Source organism: Grammomys surdaster, unplaced genomic scaffold (genome assembly GCF_004785775.1).
Source record: "Grammomys surdaster isolate TR1022 unplaced genomic scaffold, NIH_TR_1.0 146, whole genome shotgun sequence".
NCBI lineage: Eukaryota > Metazoa > Chordata > Mammalia > Rodentia > Muridae > Grammomys > Grammomys surdaster.
This window is the reverse complement of record NW_021604604.1, coordinates 7774701-7792928: the sequence shown is the minus strand read 5'-3', so window position 1 is coordinate 7792928 and position 18228 is coordinate 7774701. Positions and strand designations below refer to the sequence as shown.

The window sequence follows — 18228 nt, the reverse complement described above, 5'->3', positions numbered from 1 at the left end:
CTCTCTCTCTCTCTCTCTCTCTCTCTCTCCCCCTGTGTGTGTGTGTGAGTGTATGAACGCCACTTGGATGGCCTGTGGAGGCCAGAGGAGGGTGTTGGATTCTTTGAGGCTGGAGTTACAGGTGCTTGTTAACGACCCAGTGTAGGTACTAGGAATTGAACTTGGGCTTTCTGAAAATGTAGCAGGCATTCTAAAATATAGAGCCATCTCTCCAGGCCCCTGTTGTGTATTTTCTATCAGAGTCCCCAAATGCTGTGTCCTTAAATTTCTTGTCCATATTTATGGGGCATATGTCGCTATTTTAGTAAACGGAGACAGTGTTAACCCAGCAGGTATAGATGGTGGGATTAAGAGGCAGCTGCTGAGTGAGAATTTAGGGGAGTGTTAAGGGAAGGTACAGGGCATATGGGCAATAAAATCTTCCATTGTTTTTGGATATTTTTTCCTGCCCTCTCTGCCACAGAATTATTGATGGAACAAAAAGCAATGACATTCTGTATACTCCAGATCTTCTAATTCTATGTTGTGAACCCTTTAGCTTAAGGATATCTGGATCTGCACATCCTCATTAGATGGCCAATGCTCCCCAGGACTTGCTTCTCTGGAGGGATCCTAATTAGATAACCCTTGCTTGGGTATTCTGTGAAACTAAAATTTGGGAGCAGGACACTTCTTGTCTGGATAAATGGCTTTGTTCTTCAGAGCCTTTCTGGCTTGGAAACTCTTCCTCTCTTAATTATTGTCAGCAGATTGTTTTTATTTACAGAACCAGGACAACTGGTAACTTATATGGTGCTTTTTTTTCTTTTGAAAGGGAAAAGTACAAGGGGGCAGAAAGCAGGGCCTTGCCCATGCTCATTCTATATGCTTTGTCACCTTTTCACATTTCATTATGAGTTAGGGTCATGCCAAGTTGTCCAGGATGTCCTTGAATTCATCCTGTAGTCCAGAGATCACTGAACTTGGGATCTTCCTGCCTCAGAATCCTGGGTCTAAAGTCTTATGCCACCTGTGCTTCAAATCCAAAGGATCCAGCATCCTCTTCTGACCTCTGAGGTACCCCAACACATGTGAACACACACACACACACACACACACACACACACTACAATAAATAAATCCTTAAAATGAAACTACAAAATAGAACTATAGGATGAGTTTTAATAAGTTAGAAGAGCATGCTTCTTTCTGTAAGCTAGTAGGCAGTTCCCAGCCACAGCTCATATTGAGGTATCCAGCATGAGTGGATGGGATGGCTTTGAGACTTTCTTAATCCTTTGTCTGGTGTCTTTGGGTGAGATACAACTTTCCCAACTATCTGCGGTAGTAGTATGTGACCTAGAATCGACTCAGTGAGTCTGAAACTTGGTTCACGATGGGAATACTAAGATTAGACTCTGTCTATTTTTGTGGGGTTTTTTTGTGGGTTTTTTTTTTTTGGCTTGGGAATACTAACAAGAGTTGAGTTATGTGGTCAGTATTTTAAAATTAACATGTTTAAAATATTTCTTTGTACTTGCACTGTTCACAGTCCCAAGTTTTAAATCATCTTGTATAACTTGTTTTCAGCATTTCTTACCTATCACATGAGAGACTCCACTTTCAGTGCCTGGACTGGGCTGAATGATGTCAACTCAGAACACACGTTCCTGTGGACAGATGGACGAGGAGTTCATTATACAAACTGGGGGAAAGGATATCCTGGTGGAAGAAGAAGCAGCCTGTCTTACGAAGATGTGAGCTTAAGTTTTCCATCACCTCTCGATACTATCTTTATGTGCAAAGAGTCATGTTGTTGATTAATTTTCTGTGATATACCCCCCAGAATCTGCCTTCCTTTGCCCTAATTATACAGAGTTTTTTCTTTCTCAGACTGAATCAACCTTAGAGGAGGGATGTTTAGTTAAGAACTCTTCATTGGCAGTGAGTGGTAGAAATCTAGCTTCACTCTAAGCCTCATTGGTACTCAGGAGATAAACTTGATCCCAAGTTTATAATTGCACCATGTGCCCCTTATCACTTGTAGCTGTTACAGCAATCGGGATGCTGGTTTGGAAGACACCGCTACTTCTGATGATATCAGCAACATCGTGACCGTTACTTACCCTGCATTTATACAGCACTCGATCCATGACAAACACCATGCCAAGTGCTTCTATACATCAGAATATAGACTATTGCTTCTCTACCTTCTTTTTAAAATTTTTACTTCATTCTTATATCATTGAATGATCAATTGGCTAGTGTTAAACATTATCCTGGGGATTATGAACATCGTGAAAAATTATGAATCTGTTTGTGATATGTCTAAATATGGCTATCCATATTTAAAAATGAAAGTTTTAAACCGGAATACAAGTCTTGTATTACAAGTGTGGTAATAAAGAAATGAGAGTGTAACATGACAGAGTCTGCTGTCCCATGCCAGAAGACAGAGGATAGGGTGATTTCATTGTGTGGGCATGTGCCTATGGGGCTCTTTGTGTCAGACACTGTCATTACAGGACACAGTGGGTGGGAGTGGAAAAGAATCAGCTGTGGGGAGTTATTTTCAGGAAGTTTAAAACATAATAATCAGGAAAACTAAAGAGGATGAAGATGGCAGCCATGCTAGGTGAGTGAGATGAACAGAGTCATTCTGGAAAACATTCCAGATGTGTTTAGAAAATGGGTAAATGTCTCAGACGGCAGTGGGAGTTTCTAAAACTGTTTTAAAAAAAGTAGAAATGTTAGAAAAAAGTAGGAGAAAGCTCGAGGTAAGCAGAACTGAGAGAAACACTGAAGCTCTGTGAGAGAGTTTGTGTGTTGTCAGATGGAGAACAAAGAGGAAGGCTGAGTAGGGAATGATCTGATCAATGTGGCTTTTATGGCAATTACCTTGACAGCTATATTCTGTTGATATGTAAGTGATTTTCCTTGTAGAAACTATTTGGCATTGAGTGTGTAAATTAGGGCTGAAAACATAGTGAGGTTAAAATAAAATGGAATGCACTAGGAAGTCATAAAAAGTAAAAGTTCGGGTTGGGGGTGGAATCTACACAGGTGGTGGAGGCAACAATTGGAAGATGATAGTGGGTTGGATAAGTTGTGTGGATAGATGATCTTAAAAATTGTAAAAGAGGAATAGCAGGAGTGCGTTTTCTAACTAACGGATTGATTTGAGTCATTATTAATTTATTTTTGTTGCCTTTGTTTTCCTTATCCACAAATGGACAGGCTGACTGTGTTGTTGTGATTGGTGGCAATTCACGAGAAGCAGGGACCTGGATGGATGACACCTGTGAAAGTAAACAAGGCTATATATGCCAAACACAGACTGGTAAGTTTTGCCAAAACTCACCAGCAAGGGCTGGGTTTAAGCTACATGAGCCCATGACAGATGAAAGAGGTGGGCTACCCCTCTCCAAAGAGGTGCTATTTTCTATACTTTATTTGTGACTCTGATCCCTTTTATTGCAGAAAGTTCTGTGCAGATTAAGCTTGAAGTGTATTTTTTTTAAATTAGAAACTTGTAATATATGTCAGTCAGCTTTTTGTGACTGCAAAAAAAAAATACCCAAAAGAATTAATATAAAAGCAGTAAAGGTTTATTTTGGCTTTGTGTCTCAGAGTCTGGTCTCTAGGCTTCATCATGTTAGGCCTGTAGTAAGGGAAAATACAATGTGGAGCAGGCCAACGCATCCATGTCACAGTGGCTGGGAAACAAAAGGGAAAGAAAGGAAGGGCTATTGCTCGATTATAAATGTATCTTTTATTCTCCAGATATAATTGTCATTTCAGAAGCTTACTGCTGAATAGGCTCAGGCTTTCTAGTTCTTTCTAATCTCTGACTGGCTGAATTTAGCTGTCCTGGGCCAAACTCCTCTCCAAGCTGATTGATTCAAACTGGCTTCTCTTAACTTCTAACTGAATTGCTCTGCTTGGCCTCAAACTAACTCTGGCAATCTGTTCCAGTCTTCTGGCTCCACCTTACATTTTGGCTCATTCTGTCTTCACCTGTGTCTAGCTTGTTCTTTCTATAGCCCGTCCCTATAAAACTACACCCCCTCCCCCGCACTGCTCTCTTCAGTATCCTCTTTCCAGTCTATTCTTGTGAGGCTGGGGTGTATCCTATCTCTGACTCATTCTGTCAAATTGTTCTCTGATTCATCCGTTTGTCTGCCCCTCAATTAGATGTCCTTTTCAAACATGGCTGCTTCCTTCTACAAACTAAACTTACCTACATTGTTTGGGATTAAAGGTGTGTATTAAGGGCGTGTCTGTATTACAGCCGAATCATTCTGTAATCCAGGGTGTGTCTGCATTCCTACCAGATTATATCTTCAGATGTGATTCTTTGCCAGAGCAGCCATGTTACACGTTGATCCATCCATCCATCTTTAATGTTCTTCTTCATAATACTTCCATAAGCTAGTGATGAAGCTTCTGGAAAGCACACAGTGGGACAGGAGGGATGTAAGAACACTATGCAGGACCCAGGTCCAATCTCGGTGCCCACATGATGGATCACAACCATCTGTAACTCCAGTCCAGGAGATCCAACACCTTCTTCTATATGGGTACTTTATGCATATGGTATACCAATATGTATGCACAAAAAACACTCTCACATAGAAAAGAAATAAAAACTAAAAAGTTGCCTAATCTAACCACATGGGAACAATCTCCCAATATTTAGTAGCAGTTCCTTTTCTTTTCTACAGATATTTAAGGAATAAGTACACTGGACCTAACACTCAAATGTCTTGATTATGTATTGACTTCTGTGAAACTGTCTTTTTTGCTGTTCTTTTTCCTCATTCTCCTCGACTTGTTTCTTCTCCTCTTCTTCACTTCACTTCAAGCCTCATTTAGCACTTTTAGTGGTCCAAAAAGAACTCCTATGGCATGGTGCCCAGTCTCCTAGGCTGGGAAGTTTTAAGGCTTCCATGTAAGATGTGACAGTTTAAGGAGTCTGTCCAGGGTCTCTTGGTCAAAGGACCCTGCACCAACGCAAGATGGCAGCAGCAGCAGGGGAGAGGGATGCTGATACTTCCTGAAAATGACTTATGATTAAAGAGCATGACTGAGAAGAGAAAGTTTGGTACTTCTTAGGTACAGAATAAGGCAGATGTTTATGTTGAACAGGTTAGAGAATTGACCTAGTCAGGACCTGTAGCCAAGAGTAAGTAGAACTGGCCGCTACTGATTACTTTTCTATAAAGACCCAAGTGTTTTAGGTGTGCCTGCCACACAATGTCTGTTAAGATCCCTCTACTCTGTCATGGTCAGGGACAATTTTAGATAATAGGTAAACAAGTGAAAGTGGATGCTTTCCAATAGAACTTTACATACACAAATTTGATTTTCATATAATGTCAAGAAACATTAATCATTTATGTCCCTACCCCCAACAGCAAGTTGTAGTTTATATGTTACAAAACCAGAGAAATGCTCAGATTTAGCTTTCTTCCTGTTTGCTGGTCTCTGCTCAGTGGCATTAGCTAAGGTTCACAGGAACAACCTCTGCTTCCTGTGTCTTAAGTGCTTTAGAATCCAGATAGAAAATAGCAGTAAGTCCAAGCTGGGGCATTAAAGAAAGGAGAAAAGACCTAACTTCAAGGAGCTCCAAGGCTCAGAATTAATTTCGATAAGACAGCACTAGTTACTACAGGCATATTACAGAGAGAGTTGGATAGATATAATCGTGAAACTACAGAAGGGCTGGAGGGGTTTCTTTTAGAAAATATATGATTTTGTTTTTTGTGTGTGTTGGTTGGAGTCCTGTCTGTATACCATATGCATGCATCACTTGAGAAGATCAAAAAGCAACAGATACCTTGGGACTTGAGTTACAGATGGTTGTGAGCAGTTACATTAGTGCTAGGAACCAAACACAGGAACTGTACAAAGACAACTCATACTCTTAACCATTGAGCCATCTCTCCAGTCCCAGAAAAAATTCTTGATTATGCCATTTGACCAAGAGAAAAAGCAAAGACTAATGATAGCAGGAAGACAGATATTGTTTAATTTGTAGCATTAAACTGTGGCCTTTTATAGGGGCACTAGATTACAAAAGATTTTCAAGAGTCTTTGTTTTTTACTTAGAAACTGCATATATATTATATATGTCATATATATATAATATATATGTGTGTGTATATATCACTTTATACATAAAATAAAATTAAAATTGTTTAATATATACATATATATTAAACAATGTGCATATACATAATAATAAATATATATTTTAAACAATTTTAATGTAATTTTATGTATAAAGTGATACACTTTATATGTCTGTGTACCATGTTCATGCCTTGTTCCCATGGAAGTCAAAAGAAGGCATCATATTGCCTTGAATTGATGTTGTGGATGGTTGTGAGACATCATGTGGTTGCTGAGAATTGAATCCAGATACTCTTAAAGAATAACAAGTGTTCTGAACTGCTGAGATTTCCTTCTAGACTCACATATATTATATATATATATATATATATATATATATATATATTACATATACATATGTAATATGCTTATACACACATATGTATGTATATACATACAGATGCATAATCATATACATGCACACACATATATATTCATATATATTCATATATATATATATACACACATACATACATAATACAGTTTGGAAATTGTTTAATCAGACATACTGATTAAAAATAAAGCTTTGTGGACTAGAGAGATAACTCAACCAGTCAAGTGCTTACCTTGCAGATGTAAGGAGTTCTATCCCCAGAACCAACATAAAAAGACACGTGAGGTGGCACACACTTGTAATCCCAGCAGTGGGGAAGAAGAGACAGGTGGATCATTGAGGCTTACTGTCCAGCCAGCTCACACTCCTCGAGGAATTCCAACTCAGGGAGAGGCTCCTTCTCAAAGTCATGATGTTGGCTTCTAGGGAAAGAAAGTCAAGGTTCACCCCTGGTTATACATGCACATGCGTACATGTGTTTACCCCCACACATGTGCTACTCTGCACACATCAATGTTCACAAATGTGTACACACAGAGAGAAATACTAGTCTTATGTTGTAAAATATGTGGTGAAAATATTTTTAAGTCCTGCCAGTTTGGACTTAGGAATTTGTGTTTACATCTATGATGGATGAGCAGGAAGTTGGATATTGAAGGTATTGGCCCATTGACAATGCTAATGAAAATAATCACTCTATTCTAGACCCTTCCTTGCCTGTTTCTCCAACCACAACTCCAAAAGATGGCTTTGTTAACTACGGTAAAAGCAGCTATTCCCTTATGAAATTGAAGCTACCATGGCATGAAGCGGAGAAATATTGCAAGGATCGTACTTCCCTGCTTGCTAGCATTCTAGACCCCTACAGTAATGCATTTGCATGGATGAAAATGCACCCATTTAATGTACCCGTTTGGATTGCCCTGAACAGCAACTTGGTAAGATACTAGAACATTCACAGCTTAACATGATTGATAAATTATAGTCCCATGTGTTTCTCTTTCTGTTTCTTCAGTTGAACACTTACATGAGTCTCCACTGTCAATGGTCTAGTGACCTAGTGATAATGTGTCAGAAACTAAACTGAGAACAATAACTGATATTTACAATAATTGGATTTGAATAGTTATATCCAAAATTATATTATACATCTAAATAGCTCCATGCATTTGTTTATTCCTCTCCAGAGTCATAGTTACACAGCTGCAGCATGAGAAGAGAAAGTAGGTCAGGAGCATGGGGAACAGGGATGGGATACTTCATGTTTTGTTGCAAAATAGTTTAGAATTGTTATAAGTCCCAGTCATAGAGTTTCCATCTATGTATGAGAAGTGTTTCGTCGAAGTCACATTCTTTTATTCCAAAGCAGAAAGAGAAGGCTGGAGGACTGGGGCAAAGTGAGGGATGAAGCTCCGAACTAAGAGAGGCAATAAGGTAGAGACTCCTGAGACATATGCTACCCATCATTCCTCCACCCACCAGGTAGCTAGCAAATCAGCAAGCAGCATTGCAGAGGTCCTGGGGCAGGGGAGTGGCTCAAGAAGGCTTGTTAGAGAAATTCAAACCATTCTCTTTTTCAGTACTTGTGTTAAATCTGGACCTAACATATGCTAGGCAAGGGCTCCACTACCGAGCTCTGCCCTGATCCCAAGATACTCACCATTTTAAGACATAACTCAGGGTGGTAAGAGCTGAGGGAGAGTACCAGAGAGGATGAGAAAGAAGGAAAGGTATAAAATTGGATAGTGGACTGAGGTTAGGTTTTGCCAAGCTTTAAGTCGCTATGCAGAGATGCAAACTCTTCATACACTAGGTACTTCCTCAATAGGGTGAAGAATATTAAAATGATTAGGCCCATGTGGTTTTGGTGATTGTGCTTAGATAAGAGATTTTCATATTTCTGTTGACTATTTTTTAGATAATTAATGATCTGATAAATCACTCAATTCTTCTCATAATTGTGTTTCAAATTGGCCATCAAATATATTTTGAAAGATGAAATACTTTTCCTCAGTGCCAAAATTTATGATTAGAATAGTAATGCCATTTTCATGACACCTCTAGAGTCAATGATATGCAAGAATAATTTGAGTAAATGAGAGAATGCTGCACAATTCCACCTTGAGATAAAATGTGTTTTTAATTTTTCCTGTCGTGTCTTTAGTGATTGTCTTGGTAAATTAAATGATGGAATTAAGATGAGGAAAGTGTTTAGCCTTAAATTATTTCTCCCTGGCTAATGTTTTATAATGCTGTACTTAGGCATTAGTTCTAAAACACTTTTAGATAGTGTGCTGTTATCGATAAGTGGTAATTTTTATATTACTAATTAGCTTGGATGTGATCATACATTTGTTTGTCTAAAAATATGTCAAATGTGCAAATGAAGTAAAACAACCAGTTTTTTTTTTTTTAAAAAAAAAGCACAATCCACATAGTTGAAAGGCCACTGATGCTGTATCAAGACCCCAGATCCTATAGAGTCTACAAGGATAAATGGTTTCGGCTATCACTTACCATTGCTGTCTCAGCAGCAGAACAAGATCATGAGAACAAATAAGGCTTTCTTTCAGGATTCGATGATATGGATGTTACCTTAATTTCAGTAAGATAAACATTTTATTGTTATGAAGATCCAACTTCTCTTTGGCCATGAGAAGCTAAAAGCAAATGCAGCTTTATGGAATAAGACACATATTCTTTAGTCATTGTCTTCTTTTCTTACCAATCGTCTTTTTTTTTTTAAACCATCAGTTGTAACTCCTTTCTTCAATTTTTTATTCATACATATAGTTTTGCTCATGTTTTTCCCCTCCCCCAACACCTTCCATCCAAGGGATGGATCATCTTCATCTCTGTACCCACCCAATGTTCTGTTCTCATTCTCTTTCTCTTTCTTTCCCTCTCTCTTCTTCTCTCTCTCCCCTTCCTCCTCCTCCTCCTCCTCCTCTCTCTCTCTCTGCCTCTCACACAGGCGCACACGCGCGCACGGGCACACACACACACACACACACACACGCTCGTCTCAAAACTTTCTCTCCCCCTTCCTTTCTTCTTCTCTAAGAAAATAAAGAAAAGAAAGAAAAACAAAAAGTGAAAATTTAACAACAAAAACCATTAAAAAAAAAGCCAAAATACTTTCCAGGTTGTGGACCTAAAGATGGTCATGAAATAATCACTTTTCAAAAGGGTGTTTTTACTGAATTTGAGTTAGTAGCATGACTTAAAATTTATTAAAAGTTACTAATGTTCAAGGTTCTGTGTTCAGTTATAGCCTTAAGTATCATACCTATTTCTTACTTGTTTCCTTCATGCTCTATATGAGAAGGAAGGCTGAAACTTCATGATTGTTCTTATTTGTGCAGACCAATAATGAATATACTTGGACGGATAAATGGAGGGTGCGGTATACTAACTGGGGCACTGACGAGCCCAAACTTAAATCAGCATGTGTTTACATGGATGTCGATGGCTACTGGAAGACATCATACTGCAATGAAAGTCTTTATTTTCTCTGCAAAAAATCAGATGGTAATTGGATATACAAAAGGGGTTTGGGGAATATCAAGTTGTGTGAAATAAGCTATTACCCATCACTGCTGAATTTATCAACCAGTAGTGTATCCTGGGTAGCTGAGAGCAAAATAGACTGTCTGATCAACCTAATGAAAAGATATCAACTAATACGCACAGGTCAAATTTTGCATCGTTTCTAGGATTTACTTGCTCATGATAGACTTCTGAATGTTTGTTATTGAAATTGTCCTTTGAATTTCCAGTGACAAATTATCCAAGAAGGTGGCCTTCCCTTTGGTGTCAGTACATCTGCTTCAGCAGAGTTATACCAGGATGCATACAAATTGAGTACAATCAGCTTAGAATTCAAGCTAGGGCAGTTTGTCACAGCTGTCCTTAGCTAAGAGAACATTACAGGACTTAGAATCTCAGAAAAGAAGTGGCTTGACAAGGAAATCCACTTCATTAATTATTTTTGACATAATTTGTTAAACTTTTACCACTTTTATTTGTTTGTTTTTGTTTGTTTGAGACAGTGTCTTGCTATGTACACCAAGCTGGATCACAGCTCCACCTGTCTCTAGAGAGCTGGGTTTAAAGACATATACCACCACTCCCAGCTTTAATCTCAAACATCATTGCAGAAATCTAAAATTACTAATTGTAAATTATAAGGAATAAGATTCATGGCCACTGTTTTCTATTGAAATACATTTGAAACAATAAAATAAATGAAAACCCAAGAAATATGGTGGCTCTAAATAACAAACATCAGTAAATTATATGTAATGGTAGAGGATATAATTTCCCTTAGCTTTAAAAATAAGACTCCACATATTGCAGCAACCCAGGATTTATTTATGATTTATTTTGATTATGCTTTAAATACATGTTTACTTACAGAAATCCCTGCTACTGAGCCTCCACAACTGCCTGGCAAGTGTCCAGAGTCAGAACAGACTGCGTGGATTCCTTTCTCTGGCCATTGCTACTATATTGAATCTTCTTTTACAAGGAGCTGGGGTCAAGCTTCCCTGGAGTGCCTTCGAATGGGTGAGTGCCATGTTTCCTGAAAGAAAATCCTATAATAATCTATTTTTAGATCAATGATATCAAAATGCTATAAGTTAAAATATAAGGGATCTAAGCGCCTTCCTATTATTTTCTGTTGCTGGGGATCAAATACAGGCCATCCCTAGGAAAGTGCTCTGCAGCTCTGCCAGTGAGCTACATCCCAACCACACGGGTAGTTTTTAAAAATAATTTTCTATTAACAGAATAGTCAACATCACTTCCTACAAATGAAGAATTTGAAGAATTTGAAGAATTTAGGTTTAAAACCCCTCTTTCTATCCAAAAATCTTTCTATCCAAATACTCTAAATTCTTAGGGTTCTGATCCTAAGCTACTCACAGCATTATATTTCCTTATCACCAGTAAATTTAGATTTTATAACTGAGTAGGAACTGGCTTCTTTATTATTCATAGAAGTGTTTTTACGGCTGTCTATTTTGTTTATAAGGAAAAACTAAACCAAACTCAATCTCAGAAATGGCAAAGACAGCTTCGTTGCGGTTGTTTTGAGACAGGGTCTCACATACTCCAGTGGCTTTGAATTTGAAATGTAGTCGAGGATAACTTTGAACTCATGATCTACCTGCCTTTGCCTCCCAAGTGCTGGGATAGCAAGCATACAACACCATGTCCAAGTTAAAAAGAATTTCCAACTTACAATGGTTCATTCAACTTAAGATTTCTGAACTACACAATGAGCTTATTGAGTTCCAGCCCCACCTGAAGCTAAGGAACCTTTATTTCCTGTTTAGTTATTTTGTTAGTGGTTATCATGAGGATTACAGTGAACTTCATAATTTGAAAAGAGCTCGAAATTTATTCTGACCCCCACCCCACCCCCGTGGCTACTGGATTGCTGGTTTTCACTGTGATTGTTGGGATTTTGGCTTTTGAAGGTACCATGGGGCTAGAGAAAGGCTGTGGGCGTATTACCATGATCATATTCTCTCTCTCTCCTTTTCTTTTCCTTCCTCCCTCCTCCCCTTCCTCCTTTCCTCCCTCCTTTCCTCTGTCTCCTCTCCCTCCCTCCCTCTCTCCCTCTCTCCCTCCCTCCAACTCTCCCTCCCTCTCTTCCTCTCCTTCCTGTCTTCCGTGAATCTTTGCAAGCCCATGGCCAAGAAAGTGTTGCCATTGTTTCACAGAGGACTTGCAATATGCCTTTGACTTTTCAAAATTTTTTTTAGAAATCCTTACATGTTGCTTAAGTGCTTTGTTTTTAAAATTTACAATGAATATATACAAACTTTATTTTCAGTTTTAGGTGTTGTTTTATTTAGCAGATAAAAGGAGACATTCTCTTTGATCAAAACATGTCAGAAGTATTTTAAAATGCCTAATAGCTGTGAAGTATATTCAATGGTGGATTAAGTAAGCATACAATTAACAGTCACTGAGGGGGGATAACTCAGAACTCAGTTTATAGAATGCATACCCACATGATTAAATATTACCTCTCCAGGTTCAGAATGCCTGAGTCATACCAGGATTCTGTGCTCAGTTAGTGCTGGGATGCCAGGCAATGAATTACCTATGTGTGTGCTTTGTTGTTCTTATCTGTAAAATGAGTTAACAAAAGAATCTATTTTATGGTCTTCGAAAGATTTAGTGAAAGAATGTTTGTGATGTCCCAGGCAAACCGTCATGACTGTTTAAAATATATCAGTTATTACTAAGCTGTAGGATTTTGCTATAAAAGCAAACACTGGTGATTGATGAGGAATTATCAGCTATATGTTGTCTGAAAGGTGTTCAGTTTTCTCTTCAGTCTGAATAATTTCATGCATGGCCCTGGAGTAACACTCCTACAGTGTACTGAGCCTTGAGTAGAGCTTAGGTTGTCATTTATTGTTCTTAATATCAGGAATATTCACAGGAATGCTCTCAGCTCCTCTCATTACGGTCTTACACCTTGCAGGTGCCTCCCTGGCTTCCATCGAGAATGCTGCTGAGTCAAGTTTTCTGTCATACCGTGCTGAGCCTCTTAAAAGTAAAACCAACTTTTGGATAGGCATGTTCCGAAATGTTGAAGGTAACTCTAATGAAACCATTATTTGATAGCTAATATTTTAAAAATGTTGTATAGAAAACAGTGTTTTGGTTCCAGCAAGCCTTGCCTTAAATAATAATTAATCTGTGGTGAGTTTGAAAAGTTAAAATCATCTTTTATTTACAATAACCAAAAGTTTAAACGACCTACATATTGTCCAGCCCTGAAAGTTGTCAATTAAAAAGCTCTCCTGTAGCTGTTAGTTAAAAAATATTCAGAGAACAGTTTCTTTTTCTTCCCACCATAATAAAAATGCTAGAGAAACGATAGTGTACATTTTTCTATTAAGTAGAAATAAACTTTCAACTAACAATCTAACAAATACATTATTTTTCTTTTCTGTAACAATTTTCTATTACTGTCTTTCCTGATAGAAGTTTTAGAAACCATTGGTTCTAGCATAACATAATAATAATAATAATAGGCTAGGCATTTTATGTTAAGAAGAAGAACATAAAAAGGATCATTTTTAACTTGTGCTTTTGCTGGTTTTGTTTGATGACCAGGGAAGTGGCTATGGTTGAACGACAATCCTGTCTCCTTTGTCAACTGGAAAACAGGCGATCCCTCTGGGGAACGCAATGATTGTGTAGTTTTATCTTCAGCTTCTGGCGTTTGGAATAATATCCACTGTTCTTCATACAAAGGATTTATTTGTAAAATGCCAAAAAGTAAGTTAAACATTTTGTACTATGGTTTCCAGACCACCATCTCTTTCCGACTGTAACATGCTGACATAGTACTAGGGTAGTTGCATCCCTTTTGTGTAGCTTTCCCTGTTATTGGTGGGAATTTGTCCTGCCATAAAGATCAATCTCCACCTGTAGCTTTGAGTAAAAGGTGATGGCTCTGCCAAACCTTCGTTTATTGGTACATTTTAATGTTCTGCTAAGTTACAAGCAATCTGGACAGCCTATCTTCACAGTGCTTCTGCACTAGGGAAAAGGGAAGAGCAGTCACTAGTCCACATCATAAGAAGCAAGAGAAGTAGTCATATAAAACCAGCCCAGTCTCCATCTGAGATTGAGTGGTATAGCATGCAAAGAGAAACAACTGGTAAACCTCCGTGTGCCACTGACTGTACTTGAGTGATATTTTTGTGCTATTCTACCTGATGCATTATCTTTCCCCAAAAGAAAATTACTCATTGGAATCTGAAATAAATAAATGAGGTGGCCTGGGGTCATTCAGTGACCAAGCCCTTTCTTGGCATGAATAGGACCCTGGCTTTGATTCTTATGATTGTAATCACTCAAGCAAGCAAGCAAGCAAGCAAGCAAGCAAGCAAGCAAGCAAGCAAGCAAGCAAGCAGTGAACATAGTTCTGTTTCCTCAATAGGTTTTATTGTTTTGGAACTGTGTAGATTTTTAGTTTATAACTCTACTTTAAGCTTCTACACCCTTTGGTATAGAGCTGTGGCTACAGTCTCTGGACCAATGTTGGTGTCTTACTTTACTTTTCAGTCAAGTATCTTACAACAGTTTAGAGTTTGGTGTGCCAGTTTCAAAACCCCTAGTCTAGATTACCTTAGCTACACATGGATTTTGTAGGTGTTTAGATGTATTAATGCTCACATAAAACTTGAAGGTTCATATTTTCAAATCTTCTAGCATATTCAAACTTATCCATAGGTATAGGATGCTGCATTTGCATACAAAGACATAGAGAAAGATGGATGGATGAACAGGTAGATAGGTAGGTATGTAAGTAGGTAGTAATAGCTGAAGGTACAGATAATCTTTCTATTTATATGCCTAAGTCTATATATTTATGCGTATCAATCACACCATCCGGGCATTCACATAATCACATGACATGACATGACATCAGATCACATGAGAACCTATCAGATTACATCATATCAGACCACATTACAGTTAACAATGGATGATGTCATGTATCTCTGACCCGAATACAATTTATCAACATTTAGCTATTATGTATTTTTATAACATTTGTTTTCCATTTTTCCAACAGTTATTGATCCTGCAACTACACACTCATCTATTACAACCAAAGGTAAGATCATTATGAAACCTCAAGGTCACCATTAGTCATATGATTCTGCTTGTTTTAAAAGCCATGGTATCCCTCCTTCTCCTCCTTCACTTTCAGTAGAATGTCTCATGCTAACTTTTATCATTAGGCCACAATCCATCTTTCATAATGTTTAAAAAATTAAATTTACATTTTTATCTTAAAAAGTTCTTGAAGATGTTGCTGAATTACAAAAAGTTGCCTTGTGAGATCTATGAATGACATTTCCTTCAAGGTCTTTTTAGGTCTCTCTTTTTTTGTTTGTTTGGGTTCTTTTTTGTTTTTTGTTTTTTGTTTTAAGTTTGTTTCCATCTTTATAGAAAACATTAATTAGGTAACTAATCCCATTTTACCTATTTTGGTGGTTGCTACAGGAACTCAAAATGAGATTAGTGGCTTGCTACTAAATACCTTATTGATCTCATGAATGACGTTTGTTTATTAATCATATTTAGAAGTTCAGATTTCCATTATAAATTCCCCCTAATTTTAAAATTTTATTTGTAATTGCTACATCAACCACCACCACCACTTTATCTCTTGAAAGCATGCTTGTAAGCAGCCTTACAAAATTATTTTATTTTTAAAAGATTTACTTTTTGTAATATATTTGTGTGGAGCTGTGTGTTTGTGTGTATGTCTGTGTGTGTGTGTGTGTCTGTGTGACAGGCTGCTACATATGTATTGGTGCCTGAAAGAACCAGAGAAACCATTAGATCTCCTGGAGCTAGAGTTACAGACTGAGCTGCTGGAGGTAGATGATGGGGACCAAACTCTGGTTTTCTGGGAGAGCAGTAAGTGATCCCAACCACTGAGATTTCCTTCCAGCCATCCTTCAATTATTTAATTAATTTGATACAAGAGATAAGTGTGAATTCTGCCTGATGTACTACCTCAGTGTACATAGGGAGGTGAAATATTCCATCAACCCAAAACTCATCTGAACATGTTAAAGTGTCCTCTATGTCACATTGAGTCCTGCCTTCACATCTTGTGACAAATACCATTTTAAAGAATATCCATAAGTTGAAGGTACCCAGGACGATCAACTGTGCTGCTTCCTGAAGCTTCTGTCACCCACCCCTTCCCTCTATGCTCCACTTGTTTGCTAATGGTTTCATTTGTCTGTAGCTGACCAGAGGAAGATGGATCCTCAACCCAAAGGCTCTTCCAAAGCAGCAGGAGTGGTCATTGTGGTCCTCCTGATTGTGATAGGTGCCGGCGTTGCAGCCTATTTCTTTTATAAAAAAAGGCATGTGCTCCACATGCCTCAAGAGGCCAGCTTTGAAAACACTCTCTACTTCAACAGTAATCCGAGTCCAGGAACAAGTGACACGAAAGATCTCATGGGCAACATCGAACAGAATGAGCATGCGGTCATTTAGCATTCTGATGCGATTGTCTTATATTCAAAGTTCATGAAGTCTTAACTAAAGTTTTCAATTTGTTAATTCAATATGATTTTTTCTTTTTTTTTTAAAAAAAAACTAGCACTGGGTTGCATTGGTCTGTCTTTTTTCTTTGCCTAATGGAACAATAATTGCTCATTTTCTATCCTGGCAAGATTAGAGAAACAAAAAAACAAAAGAGGGATAATAATGTTGATTGTTGACTACCACTTTTGAAGATACCTTTGGTGAATACTCAGCACTACAGTCTCTACACCGCTGCCCTGGTGGCAGGCCTCATGTCAACTCCGCAGCTGTCAGGAGCTCTAGAAATAACCACATAAACCACTCAGGGTATTTTCAAGACCTCCCAGAGATGTGTTATGAGGAGAATTGTAATTCAACATTTAGAAAACCATGTTAAAATAAACAAGTGCACATAACCCCAGATGGAATAAGAATGTATTCAGTTTTTTTTCAGCAGTCCTGATTCATGTCAATTATTGAGAACTGTATTTATCCCCATGTAGAATAATAAAGCTACTGAGAATCTTGTTTGTCCCAGGCAAGGTTTGACAGGCTGAATATTGCAAGTGTGTTCTGTGTTCTGTTGTATGTATATTAGGAAGGTGACTATGTGAAGAAAAAAACCCTGTAAATTTACATAACTGGGTGTACTTAGATAATAAATAGTGCTATTTATTATCTAATTAATGTGATGAATTAATGTGAAATAAAAATTAAAGATGACATCTATTTTAATTTTCTGTTATCTTGTTAAGTATACATTTGCTTGAACATACAGTTTAGCTGCTTTACATTTAACTATTAAAATAGATGAACGAATTGTAGAGAAATGCCAACTGGATCTCATCTCTGGGTGAATACTGTGAAACATGATCTTTTATTTTTTATAAAAGCTACACAATCTTTTAAGATCTAACAATGCATGGCATCACTATTGGGAATGAGAAATACAAATAACTACCTTTCCCTTTAGTAATGTCTTATCATTTACAAAACTGCCTTAGATTATGTTTTATGTGAATTGTGAAATATCTTATAGGTTTCAAATTTCCCACAGTTATCCCTCCGCCACTTCTTATGTTTCTTTGCTTCTTTGTTTTAGAGATAACTATGAGCCTGGAATGTCTTCAAATTGTTTTTTTTTAAATTTTAAAGGTTTATTTTGACTTATGTATATATTTCCCCCTTTCTCTTTTTCTCTCTTTCTCGATGTGTGCACACATGCATGTGTGTACATACATGCACAAGTGTCCATCACCCACATACCATAGGCACACATATAAAGGTCAGAGGACAGCTTGTGGGAGTCGGTTCTCTCCTTCCACCTTGTGGGCTCCAGGGATCAAACTCAGGCTGTCAGTCTTGGTGGCATGAACCTTTACCTTCTGAGACATCTTTCTGGCCTGGCCTCAGATTGTTGATTCTTGTCCCATTGCTTGCTGGGTGCTGTGATTACAGGAGTGTGCTATCATAACTACCCTATCCATTCCTCTTGCCTAATGGATCACTCATGCACAAAGGTTTCTCACCCAGGCTTTGCCTCTGGCCTGCATCACTGAGGCAGAGATGACGTAAAATGTATTTTCTTTTCCTCCCTTCCTTCCTCTCTCCCCCCGCCCTCCCTCCCGGCGTCCCGCCCTCCCTCCCTCCCA

General features: G+C 38.0%; 1 protein-coding gene across 1 annotated transcript in view; it reads left to right on the top strand.

Moving 5' to 3' along the window:
- Mrc1 (mannose receptor C-type 1) overlaps positions 1-17311 on the top strand; it is a 90200-nt gene extending 72889 nt beyond the window's left edge. The window contains exons 22-30 of the mRNA XM_028764915.1: positions 1570-1736; positions 3217-3319; positions 7193-7425; positions 9853-10018; positions 10907-11056; positions 12993-13106; positions 13631-13795; positions 15102-15143; positions 16293-17311. Of these exons, the coding sequence (XP_028620748.1) occupies positions 1570-1736; positions 3217-3319; positions 7193-7425; positions 9853-10018; positions 10907-11056; positions 12993-13106; positions 13631-13795; positions 15102-15143; positions 16293-16546 (1394 nt within the window). The 3' untranslated portion in view covers positions 16547-17311. The remainder of the gene's footprint in view (positions 1-1569; positions 1737-3216; positions 3320-7192; positions 7426-9852; positions 10019-10906; positions 11057-12992; positions 13107-13630; positions 13796-15101; positions 15144-16292) is intronic.
- Positions 17312-18228: the final 917 nt, after the last annotated feature.